This window comes from Acanthisitta chloris, unplaced genomic scaffold (assembly GCF_000695815.1).
Source record: "Acanthisitta chloris isolate BGI_N310 unplaced genomic scaffold, ASM69581v1 scaffold38468, whole genome shotgun sequence".
Taxonomy (NCBI): Eukaryota; Metazoa; Chordata; class Aves; order Passeriformes; family Acanthisittidae; genus Acanthisitta; species Acanthisitta chloris.
In genome coordinates this window covers 733-14034 of record NW_008688232.1, presented here as the reverse complement: position 1 = coordinate 14034, position 13302 = coordinate 733, and the positions used below count along the sequence as shown (strand labels likewise).

At 36.3% G+C, this 13302-nt stretch overlaps 1 protein-coding gene across 1 annotated transcript in view; it reads right to left on the bottom strand.

Moving 5' to 3' along the window:
* Positions 1-12522, bottom strand: part of NSUN6 (NOP2/Sun domain family, member 6) — an 18808-nt gene extending 6286 nt beyond the window's left edge. The window contains exons 1-7 of the mRNA XM_009080936.1: positions 12448-12522; positions 11605-11760; positions 9882-9961; positions 9106-9215; positions 6191-6344; positions 4388-4469; positions 3279-3398 (exon numbers count right to left, since the gene is read on the bottom strand). Coding sequence (XP_009079184.1) covers positions 3279-3398; positions 4388-4469; positions 6191-6344; positions 9106-9215; positions 9882-9961; positions 11605-11760; positions 12448-12522 — 777 coding nt within the window. The remainder of the gene's footprint in view (positions 1-3278; positions 3399-4387; positions 4470-6190; positions 6345-9105; positions 9216-9881; positions 9962-11604; positions 11761-12447) is intronic.
* Between the last annotated feature and the right edge of the window lie 780 nt (positions 12523-13302).

The window sequence follows — 13302 nt, the reverse complement described above, 5'->3', positions numbered from 1 at the left end:
CCCTACAGAATCATTTTACTCTTAAATCCACACTCCCACAGTCCTTGTCTGCCCCTATTTTCTGTGATACCTGCATTAGGTCTGAAGCTGTGTCCCTTATGACTGGCACTAGCTGCTCTAGGCACTAGGGTCTCTAAGGGACCCTATAATGTCTGACTTGTAGCAAGTGGGTTTTTGGTTTGTTTCTTTTTGTTTGTTTTGAACTGTTTTACTGGGCCCTAAGGTAAAAAGGTAATAATTTGAAAGGGTAGAAGCCTCAAATACATGGTAAAATAGGTCAACAGTGTTAAATTTTCGTGGAGATGGTAGCAAACAGGATCACACACAGCTCAGTCCTGAGGAAATTAGGCCCACAGCCATGCCTCTCACTTGCTCAGAATCATAACATACTGTCACACTTGCAGTTGTTGTCACTCAAGTTACTTTGGGATACAGTGTAAATACTAGAATAAATTTAGAGGTGTGGAGGGGAAATCACAATTACATATTACTTCCTGTACGTAAGAGTAAGATTTCTCTTTTCCTCTCCCAAGATAAATCAAAACAGACACACACCACTAACTGCTACATGAAATCTGTGAACACAAAGGAAAATAAACAGCAGCATCAGTAAAATCCAGAACAGTAACACTATCTTAAAAATAAAAAAAAAAAAAAAAAAAAAAAAAAAGAAGACAAAAAACCTCTCCTAGACTTGATACAGCAAATAGTACCTGCTGAGAAAACAAGACAACTTTTTGCTACTTGGTGATGGCTCTCTAGAGGCTTATGGAAGGGCAATATGACTAAAATAGTGTGAAAAATAAAAATAAAAATCAGGTTTTTTTAGAAGCCCCCTTCAAGTACTGGAAGGCCACAATGAGGTCTCTCCAGAGCCTTTGCTTCTCCAGGCTGAACAGGTCCAACTCTCTCAGCCTGTCTTCACAGCAGAGCTGCTCTAGCCCTCTGAGCATCGTCCCGGCCTCCCCTGGACCTGCTCTAACAGGTCCATGTACTTCCTGTGCTGAGGACCCCAGAGCTGGATACAACACTCCAGGTGGGTCTCACGAGAGCAGAGTAGAGGGGCAGAATCACCTCCCTCGACCTGCTGCTCACACTCCTTTGGATGTAGCCCAGGATACAATTGGCTTTCTGGGCTGTGAGTGCACATGTCTGGACAACTCATCTAACAACACTCCCAAGTCCTACCCAGCAGGGCTGCTCTCAATGCATAGTTCTTCAAGTCTGTACTCATGTCTGAGATTGCCTGGACCCAGATGCAGGACCCTGTACTTGGACTAGTTGAATCTCAGGAGGTTCCCTTGGGCCCACTTCTCAGGCTTGTCCAGGTCCCTCTGGATGGCATCCAGTCCATCAGGTGTGCAACCATTCAGCTTGGTGCCATCTGCAAACTTGCTCAGGGTGCACTTGACCTCACTGTCTGTCATCGACAAAGATAATAAAGAGCACTGGACCCAAGACAGACCCCTGAGCAACAGCACTCATCACTGGCTTCTGTCTGGACATAAGAACTATTGACCATGATTCTCTGGCTGCGTCTTGAGAGACTGTCAGAAAAAAAACCAAGCTGGAAGACAACACTTCATCCCTGTCTAGGCTGTGCCAGCCACTGCCATAACAACTACCTGAAAGACAGCTGGAAGAAACAGTGGTCTGGTCTGGAATACAAATAATAATAAATTCTCAAGCTTTAACTGTTCCCAATGCCTGTTTAAAAGCTCTTAATATTACAGAGAGATTTACATCTAAACTAGCTCATCTAAAAACAAGATACTTATGTTTGCAATTATACCACAAAGAAGTAAGGTTGATTGAAATATTCTGAAATGTAAATGATTTAATACACTGCCTATGGAAATTTAGTATGGGAAATCTGTGAATGGCACTTAAAACCCCCAAAGCAGTGGGTTTTTTTCCATATCCATGTCTTTCCATATCTTAAATTAAAATTATACACTCAAAAAAGGAAAATCAATTCAGATAAATATTCAACATCTGTATCCTTAACCTTTACCACTGTAGCTGGAGGTAAGCACAATCAAAATGTGTAAAGTGACTAAGGAAAAACAGTTCTACAAAGATGGAAAACGTATGGATGTAAATGAATCCAAGACAGAAATATATGATTTAAAGATTTTCTTTACTTATCACCGTGAAATTCTTTACTGGAAGCTTTATAAATGTATCTAATAAATGTCTAATGACTGTCTAATGCATGTTTAATATGCCTTCTGCAAATGTTCCACACTGAGGGAAGAAACACTCCAATAAGCAAACCACCACAACTGAATACATGTCTTTTCTAAATACATTGACATCATTACATACTGTACCTTGCCACTGAGGGAAGAAACACTCCAATAAGCAAACCACCACAACTGAATACATGTCTTTTCTAAATACATTGACATCATTACATACTGTACCTTGCCACTAAGGCACAGGCAACTGTCAAAGTACTGCACACTGTAACTGCAAGACTTCTAAATAACCTGATATATGCAAAGCAACTCTATTCCAATGAAAATAATAATGCCTTACAGGATTTCTAGAGGAAACATTACATGTTTTTCCCCCCTCTGCTAGGAAAAAGAGTAACCTGCAGTTCTGTATTTCACTATGCATATGGCAATTTAATATGCATATTTTTATTCCTATATCCACATTCATTTTTGTTTATGTGCTATTTTTCTTTGTCTTTCTCTATACATTTTTTCTTCTCATTTTTATTACTTCCTCATGAGATAGTTTTGGATTTGTGACATTCTACCTTAGAACGACAAATTCAGACTACAAATTCAGTCTAAGATCATATCTGTATGCATAATAGGTCATTTTTACTAAGAAAGTTAACTGAATTAGGAACTTTTCAACGTGTTTTGGTACAGAGTTGTGCACGTCCTTGGCACACTGAGATACAATTACACGTATCTCAGTTTCATGAATCCAGCATATTCCTGCATAACTTTGCCTTGCATGGTTTAAATTTTTCATTACAAATAAATCAGGAACATTTAAGTAGTGAAATCAAATATATTTCAACAGGTCAATTTGTAGCAAATGAGGTTTTAAATGTGATGGTGGCTATGTGATAAAGACTGTGCCCATTTCAGTAGCTCTGGTGTGTAGCAAAATATATTGGTAAGCAGAACATCAAAATATGGTTTGCTGTTGTAAACTATCTGTGCATTCTGACAGCTAAGCAGAGGGAGCTGCACAAATAAACAGTGGTCAGACTTCCTTCACTGAGACAGAAACTGTTCGATGATTTCTCTTACCTGGTCGTGCATTAATGTTGCAAGATGTGTTGTTTTTCCTCCAGGTGCAGCACACATATCCAAAATTTTCTCTCCTGGTTGAGGGTTTAAAATATGGCTCACAACCACAGAAGGTAAATTCTATCATCAAAACAAACATCAGAGAATTCAAACCTTATACCCTGCATCAATTCTTTTATTAAGGAATGACAAATTCATTGGAAAAAAAGAATGCATTCAGCAGTGAAGGTACCTATGATACTCCTCTCAGTTCTTTAACAGAAAATGAACTGTTTGTATTAAATAAAAGGTACAGTAAAGGTCAGAAGTCTCCAGTGAACACCTTTTTATTTAAAGCTATATACAAGTGTCTATGACTGAAGTGTAAAAGTTCAGGACTACAGAGACTACAGTGCTGTAACTCAAAATAAAATAAGCTCGTGCTGTCTCAGACACAGAGAAGCTCTGTCTATTACAAATATTTTATGCTAACCTGTTATTGGAACATTTGCTGTATCAAAATACTGGGACAGTGCAGTAATGTACAGTATGATCAATAGGCAGAGTTTATTCTTGCTGAATTCAAGTACCAAGAAGCTGAACTGCACTATTAATTGTATAAACAGAACAACTGCACTGAAGAGACATAACATGCAACAATTATGCACAGTATTGCATCTTAGACAGTACAGAAATATTCTCCTAGCTCAAAACAAAGATACAGAAACCTCTTTAACTTGTCTTTAGCACTTAAACAACAGCTTCAATTCAATCTAATATTTGGAGATTTTCCTGACCATCTACAGAATTATGTACCCTGAAAGAGGCTCATATTCCAGAGTCCATAGGCAGATTCCAAAAACTAGCATTTCTTGCAGAGCAGCTGTGCAAAAAGAATCTCTACATTTTTAAGTATCTCTTAAGTCACTTTGAAATCCTTTATCATATCTCAGACACAGCATGATTAAAACACCTACATGTAGCTACTGACTTAATTCCAAATGCTTTGTTTTCCTTAAATCCAAAGACTGAATTAGGTGCTATAATGCACAATGAATATATAAAGTATTAATGTGTGTTTAAAGAATATTCATCATTCTGTAAATAGTACAGACTTTTCTATAACATACCTGTAAAAACAAATGACTAGGGAGCACGTTGTCAAATGAAGGACTAAGGTAGACTGGCTCTATCATCCTTACGCCCAACCCTCTGAAAAACACGAAAAAATATTTTCAGCTACTCAGTTTTATAAATTCTAACAGTATTCAATTAAAATCATTATGCTTACAAATAGCAGCTTGAAACAACAATCTCACAAAATCGAAAGAACTTATAAATCAACCAAGACAACTACTTTTAGAATTTTGTACTCTGATATTCTTTAAAATGACATCATTAAGATGAGTAACCCATGACAAAAAGTGTACTACATTATAAACTGGAACCAGCTGTATAATTGCATAAAGCAAATTTAAGTTCTTGTACACAGGACAAATCAAGATCTAGTCCAAGCCCTGATACTGTAAAAAAATGCTTAAGAGCAGATTTAACTACGTTAACTTTAATCCATAACTGCTTTTACCTGGTCATGTATGCATCAGGGCCCTGGCATATCATTTCCTACTTTGATTTTCCTCCATTTCCTAAACTGTCTGACATTTCAGTCAAATAACTACAGAAATCATAGAACCATCATAGAATCATAGAATTTTAGATGTTGGAATGGACCTCACAGATCATCTAGTCTAAACCGCCTGCCATGGGCAGAGACACCTCCCACTAGATCAGGTTGCTCAAGGCTCATCCAGCCTGGCCTTGAACACTGCCAGGGTTGGGACAACCCCCACTTCCCTGGGCAACCTGTGCCAGTGTCTCACCACTCTTACAGCCAAAAACCTTTTTCTAATATCTAAGCTAAACTTCCCCTCCTTCCGTTTGAACCCGTCCTATACGAAAAACCTTACAGGAACATTGATTTGCCTGCAAAGCAAAGGGTTGAACTTACAAGTAACCTAAAAATTTTAAATATAGATGAAAAACAAACATTCCAGAAAATGGATAACAATAACCAAAAAACCAAGAAAAAGCAATACTCAACCTGAAAATAATATATGACTGAAGAGGAGTATTATTTTGCACTGCATAGTCCAAGAAGAATGTAGGAAATGAGAAAGGAAACTTGCAGACATGAGATTTAGTATTACATACTGCTACTCCATGTCACCAACTTAACAGGCACATCCTACCACTACTTCTACTATATTTAAGCTCTCATAAATCAGAAATCCTCTGACAATGTAATCTTTTTCACTAGATTTTTTGCAGTTTGTTCTCAGGATATAAAGTGTCACTCATTAATTTGATGTCCATGCTCTTCTACACTACTTATTACATGTGTCTTAGATGACAGGACAGGAATAAAACATATGCTTCAGCAACAAAACAGAAAAAGAAGCAATCTTGAAATAGGTAACAACCTTGGTAAATCCTAATAAATTTTTAAGATATCTGACCTTACGCTCTGTCCCCTGTCTCATTAAAAAAAAAAGTCCCAACAGATATTTTTAAGAGATTGAGAAGCTGACAAGGCTGCACTTGTGTTCCATCCAACAGGCAAGTGGTAGAGAACAGTTTACCAAAATGCAATTTTGCCACAGTGAGAACATTTTTCTATATTATTTAAGTCATATGCTAAACACAAATTATGAAAAGGCTCCCACTTATTTCCTCCTACCTCTCAAGTAAACTGGTATCTGGATACCATTGTGAAACTAAAGGTTTCCCAATAAATACTGGAAATCCCAACAGGTCTCGGTCAAAGCCATTCCTTCTGGTTCCACATAGGATACAGGACATTGCAAATGTTTTCCCCATCTTCTTCCTTCCCTTTGCAAATTTGTAGGGGTAGATTGCAGTTACTATGGACTTACTTCAAAGGGCCACTTGAACTAAAGATTTCACTGCGACTCAGTTCTGAAATCCCGTTTCCAAGAAAAACTTTGAATCCTTCAAACTCTTTGGCTCCTCTCTTACATTTCCCTTCAATATCTGAATACACCGAGACCAGATCTCCAGCTTTCATAACTGCACAAAGAAGAACGAAAAGTTTGAGATCAATATGACACTTAACAGAACAGCATAGACCAAATAATTTAGGATCTTCAGTAGACCACTTAAACTCCTGTATCATACCATCTTTAAACTTTCATAATGTAGTCAAAGAAGACTAACTGATATTAGGCTTGAAAATGTTACACAGTGAATGATGGCTACAATGTCTAGAGCTACTGAGAGACACCAAGTTTCAAATCAGTGTGCCTTGGTTTCTAAGAGGCTACACAAATCTGCACTTTATTTTATCATGGCAGGGTCCCATAAGTGCTAAGCACACTCTTCAGGGTCCAGTCCTCTTGTGTGCGCTCCAAGCACACAAGTACATCAAACAACAGTAGGTCACACTCATTAAACAAAGGCAATAATGCTAAATTTGTCAAATTTGTCTACATATCCTTACTACCTAGCTCAATAGCTAGGTAGAACATAGGTACAGATCCTTTTTCTCTAGCTATTGCTTTGACGCAAGTGATTACACATTCTTGTTTTGGTCTTGCTCTCTTCCCTCTAAGGCAACTGCTGTTCTCAATAATCCTCTTAAAGAGTTTAACATCTCCAAATTAAACCCACCATAGAATCATAGAACTCAGGGGTTGGAATGGACCTTACAGATCCCCTAGTACCCCTCCTCCCTGCCATGGGCAGGGACACCTCCTCACTAAATCAGGTTGCTCAAGGCCTCATCCAGCCTGGTCTTAACCAGATCAGTAAAGTATTTAAATATACACCAAACTGGAGGTGATTTTGTAGAATAGTGAGCAAGCTCTATGCTCTGACTGGCCAAAAAATAACAGGTCTTAAAAATAAAGGTCTCTTCTGACAGCAATACACAATGTTCCAAAATTACATTTCTGACCTGATTCACAGACTGGAGCAACCAGAAGATATAACAAGACTAACGACAGTTCAGCTTCCCAAGAATTCTTTGAATTGTACTCAGGAATCCTTTCTTCCATTTTCAAGTGGCCTTCTGATTATGCACAAATGCCTTGAAATTCTTAGATGGCAATATTTGTTGGGTAGCCACTGAAAATTTTTTTTTTTACATAGCTTCTTTTTACACAATGTGACACAAAATATTATGTGATAGCTCAGTTGTTGTCTGCTTAAACTTCACTGAACAATAACTTGCAGCAATTTAACTCATCCATCAAGCATATCTGCCCATGATTTTTTGCAGTATTCAAATGTAAATGATTTTATTTCACTCTCTGCTGACAATAGTCCTTTCAAAATGCATTAGTACTGCATACAGTTCTTAAAGTTTTTGTAGCTTACACTGGCATTCCATAAACATAAAGCTTAGAGCTGGATTAGTTAAATTAAAGCCCCCTGATCATTAGTTTACTCATTTGGGCTGCAAGTTCAGTGATTAAATGTGTGTTCTTGCTGTACTACTTTTTTCCCTAGTTAGACCATCTGTGCTTAATAGAGCCTTATTATATTTGGCATCAAGTGGGTAGCATGCCCTTTTATTTTATTTTCTTATCTGCAATTCCCCTGAAGTGTTCCTAAAGTTTTGTAGTATCTTTCCTTTCTTTGAATTGATGTTGCATGCATAATTACATGCAGCAATTATGATAAATCACTAGCTGACTCAAAGAGGATTTGAATATTTATGAGGTTGTCTAAATAAGCAGTTTCAACAACTGCTAGGGCAATATACTTATTTCATTATCAAGTCCAGATACAAAAAACATTCTTGTTCAGTGAATTGGACTTAAGCACATGCTTAAAACTTCTCGAAGGCTTTTTCCTGAAAGGGAATGAAGTGACTAGATAAATGCTTTCCTGACTCACTTTGTTTAATAATAAGAACCATGATGATTAGTAGGTCTCATCACAATAGAATAATAAGGTGAGTCATCCAAAATTATACTGGTTTTACATAAAGTTAATTTGACCTTTAAATAAAAACTCAATAGGGCTGCTGAACACAAAGCATGTATATGCAGATTTTTTATCTCGTCTCACAGGCATTGAAACATCATTTCCATTTCTGAAGAATCTGACATTAAAATTGAAGCTTTTCTCATCAATGAAAAAAGGTTTTTACTAGATTCCTCATACACAAACAATATCAAATTCATTGCCAATAGATTAAAAAAAGGAAATGTCATTTTTTAGACCTGTAACCAAATCTGTCAGGATGATGAAGCTAAGTGGCTTTGTGACTGAATGAAGAAACAACATATCTGGAAAGAGCATCTTGTAAATAATCACATCTGGTCACTATCCAGATGTGGCATCCCATTTATTTTATTTTTTTTAACAAGACTGGAAAGCAGCAAACTTCTGTAAATTCATTCAACTGAACATCCATATTAAAAGTTACAGCATTCAGTAATACCCTTAAAAGCCAGGTTTTACTCTGAAAATGCTCCTGAAAAACCTTTTGAACCAAAAACAAGAAACTGGAATCATTGAGAACTAACACTTCAGCTAGGAATTACATATGGAAAAAGGCACTTAAAACTGGCTAAATGAGAAATAATGACATATAATTTATTACGAGTACAGCAAAATATAGCAAAAATCTCAACAAAAAACTAAAAAAAAGCCAGAAAGACTTTTTAAGAATGTAATTACCACAAATAACAACTATAAGAATAATTTCAGCTATGAATAGAAAAAAAAATTTGTGTCACTATTTACTGGAAATTGTCAGCAAAGGATGACCCTTCTCCTGTCCTCTTTACAACAGAACTGGGTGTATTTAGAGAACTCTTACATCTCGAGGTAGATATGATTCCAGGGACATAAACATGTGCTCCTCGAAGTACTGCATATCCACACTGGGCTCCAACGATCACCTCAGATGAATGTTTTTTTAAATCTCGTCTAGAAATACAAAATGTAGTTCAGTTTAAAAAAAGAAACGGATACTGACAAAAAGCCAAATACCCCTCAAGTAAAGTCAAGGTCATAAATACTGATTTTGCCAGCAGATAATAGAAGTTAACTATCATGCATTACATTTGAAATATTTTAGTCCCAAGGGACTCAAAGGAAAGGAAACCAATCCTCAAAATCATGCAGATTCTGGCACATTCTGCTACTATTATGAACCTGACACAGGAATACAAATAAATTATGCTTGGAAAGAGAAATATTCCTCTATCTCTTCCTACGCCAGTGATTTTTTGTGTTTAACAACTGCTGAGTACTTTTTGATTCCACTTGATTCCTTCCAGTGGAAAAAAGTCCTGTCTGCATTTAGCTATAGTTCTTTGCTCCACCACAAAGGTTTGCCACCTACCTGGCTTTCCAGGTTACATTTTCCCTATAAAACATTTAGCCTCATAAATAAGGAGAGAACTCTTTTTTACGCTTTCTTACATCTTTTAAGGACTAAAACTCTGACCTGGTTAGTATACGGACTGTCCACTAGGTCGTAAAATAAATAAAGTTGTGCTTCAGTTAGTTAGTTATCACAACTGTTTAACAAGAAATCTGGAAGTAGGTGGTGTTACAACATTTTAAGTTCAAAGACTTAAAATTTCAAACCTGGGTCCAATGACAGGAATCAATAAGATGTCCTGGAGTTTTGGGTGCTCAAGAACTGGAACACGTAGTCCTTTAAATTGCTGTTTCATTGAAAAAACATGATTATTAAGCACTACTAATAAACCTAATATTAAAATATTTAATTAGACTGAAAACTGCTTTTCCTGAAAACTACTTTTCCATTGATATTTTATAGGTGTAGAGTACAAAAACCAAGGCAGTAGAAACACTTAAGAGAGGTTGGGAAATAGTGTGTAAGGAGACACTCTGTATTAAAAATACTGGTGTAAAAGACTAAGCACTTATTAAAATAAGAAATAATAAGGCCACAAAGGTACTAACTGAGAACTGAATTCAGGGGGTGGGAGACTGTTCTGACACTCATAATCCTACCACTGGTTTTTGCTTTCTTCTGTAAAAAGGTTGTGTCGAGTTGTCATCAGAACACAGTAACACCACCACAGAAGGCTGGGTCTAATCTGTGTTGCCTTTTTTAGGTTATTATTTATAAACCATTGCTTAATTCTATTCATGTATTGTTTGTCTTAATACTCCAGGTTGGCAATAATTTTCATTTTTCTTGTCAGCTTAAGTTTGCTTGGGTACTGAGAGCTGAGTTGTGCATACAGTGGTAAAAATGGGACAGCTTGCCATTTTATAATAGTTCCTGGATTTAAAAAAGATGGTGTCTTCTCTCCTGAGCCTTATAAATTATAACCTTAAAGCATGTAAACCCATAAATCATTTTGCATCTGACAAATATTTTAAGAAATAAAAAAATCCATGCCCATACTTTAGTTAAAAAACATTTTGTGGTTTCCCTAATACAGAAACACTTCAAATTACAAAAAGTTTGTGAAAAGCCAGTCTTAAGGCAGTTTTCAGCTAAGTCTTTTCCCTTGCAGCAAAATATCATACTGCAATACCCATTTCCAGATTTCTACAATCAAGCTAAAATTAGCATAACTCATTACCATTCCAGCCAGCAGAACACTGTCAACTGCCTCTGCATCACAGAAATGTCTTGGCTCATGTCATGCAAAAGCTCCCTGTACACCCACTAGCATTAATAATTTACTTAAAGAAGAACTGGATCTTTTTAGACAGAGTGGAGATCTAGGACACAGTTTCAAAAAATGTATTTCTTAAACATAATGGCTTACATATTACCAGATAGCTAAATGTTTAATCAAGGTAAGCAAAAAATCAGAAAATGATACAAAGATTAAAAGCAGGTTAACTGTTTTACAGTTAACCTCACAGCTGTGTGGTATCACTTTCCTAAACAGTTTCTGCAATGAGATATACAAGCATTCTCTTTTAATCTTAAATAAAAATGTTCTAAACATGCTGAAGACAGCATACTGAACTACAGCTTTTATCTCATTCTACCATCTTCTCTAGACATTTGACATCTCTGCAGTATTTACCACAGTAGTACCTCAATCCTATCTAAGATCTGGATCTGTCACATAAAAAAGCATTGGTTGTTTTTTCCCTCTGTTACTGCCTTTCTCGGATGGATTAGATGAGGAATACTGCTAGACAATGAATTTTCATGTAACATGTTCTGCTGACAGGAAATCAATATGATTGCATAACATTAATAGTAGTGGACATGCATTAAGGTATGGAATAGTTTCCAGTAATGAAAAGCTTTCATAATCAGGCAAATGATGAAATATCCTATTATTTTTGTTGTTAACAAAGAAATTGCACAAACCTTCTGGATCTCTTCAAATAGCATTTTTTTCACATGTTTCACTGAGGCCAAGTGAGTATTGACTCTAACAGTTGTAAAACCTGGTGGATGAGATAGATGACTTAACAAAGACTGATATTTATTCTCCACCTCCTGTGTACCTAAAGCAGTGATAAGCTGAAAGGGAAAGAAGAGATTTTACTTTCAAGAGATTCACAGAGCAGCCTCTTAGTACAAAAGAACCCCACTGAACAAACATTCCATAGAAATGGAGGAATATGTTTGTGTCCTACGCAATTGAGAGGAATGTCTATGTGTGGATGCCTAATTCCACTGCAAGTCCTATAAATTTCTTAAAAAGCACGTGTTGGAAAAATAGCTGCTATTAGCAAAATCATTGTAAACACCCTCCAGCAAGCACAAAAGTTACTGCTGGTGAGCTTAGAGGCAGAGTACAAAGAACAGTCCTGAGGAAATGGAGGAGTAGATTCAAAGCTATGAATTTATATCTCTCATACTGATATATGAAAGTAATTTTTTTTAATTGTTTGGCATTAGGAATTAATAGACTGTCTATAGTAGTTTTGGTTCTACACTGGGGAAAGGGAGTATTTCCTGTCAATATCATGTGGATAATAAGTGGTTAATTATCAATGACAATTCTTCAATGGGATCTAAAACCAAATTCTCAGATTTACGCTAAGTTTAATTTAAATACTTGAAAGTTACTTTGAACCAATGGGCATAAAGATCAATTTTATGTTTTAAATATAAAACATATTTTATATATTGAAACCCATATCCAAATAAAGTTACACAAAAGATAATTATTTGTTGATAATCACTAGTATCTATGTCACATACCTCATTATTTCTGAACACTTTGGTGAGATACTCTTCAACTTCACATTGGAAAGAGATTTTGGGGAAAAAGGACATCTTGCTTTAGTTTTTTTAATCTGTTGGTAAGGAACTGAAATAAACAAAAGAGTTTCTTAGTGATTCTTACTGTATTCTCTAAGTTTATAAATGTAACACAAGATGTACCCAAAAAAATAAAACCAAGGGGATTTCACTTCTTCCTGTACACACAGGGTAGACTCACACAGAAGCATGATGCCACATCTGTGCTTTTACCCAGTTACTGAACACTTTAGGAAGTCATCATGGAACACATATAACAAGAGTTATAAGACTTGACTGTGACTAGTTCACAGGGCCTGGTATGAAATGTGACAGCAGAAGAGCTCCTCTGTCATAGCAACTGTAAGGTATGTGCACTCAACACGTTACTGAATAACAAATACACATGTACTTAATTCAGGGAGAGGAACAACACAAATGAAAAGCAATTCCTCAGTTAAGAAGAGCCATCAAAACAACAAAACCAAACAAAAAACCAAAACCAAAACAACAACAAAAAAAAAAAACCCAAAAAAAAAACCCAAAAGAAAAAAAAACCCAAAACAAACAGCCTGGAAATGTAAAAACCACAGAACTGGAGGTTCAGAGCACACTCACACAATCTGCAGCTTCAGCACTGTATATTTGCCCTTCCCGTGGCCATTATCTCAGAAAAGATGCAATGAAGCTTAGAAAAGAAAAAAGGGAAAGGTGATTACATAGGGAATTGCTTTCAAATACGGAAAGAACAAACTGTTTACAATCATAGAATCAACCTGGTTGGAAGAGACTTCAAAGGTGACCAACCCTACTGCC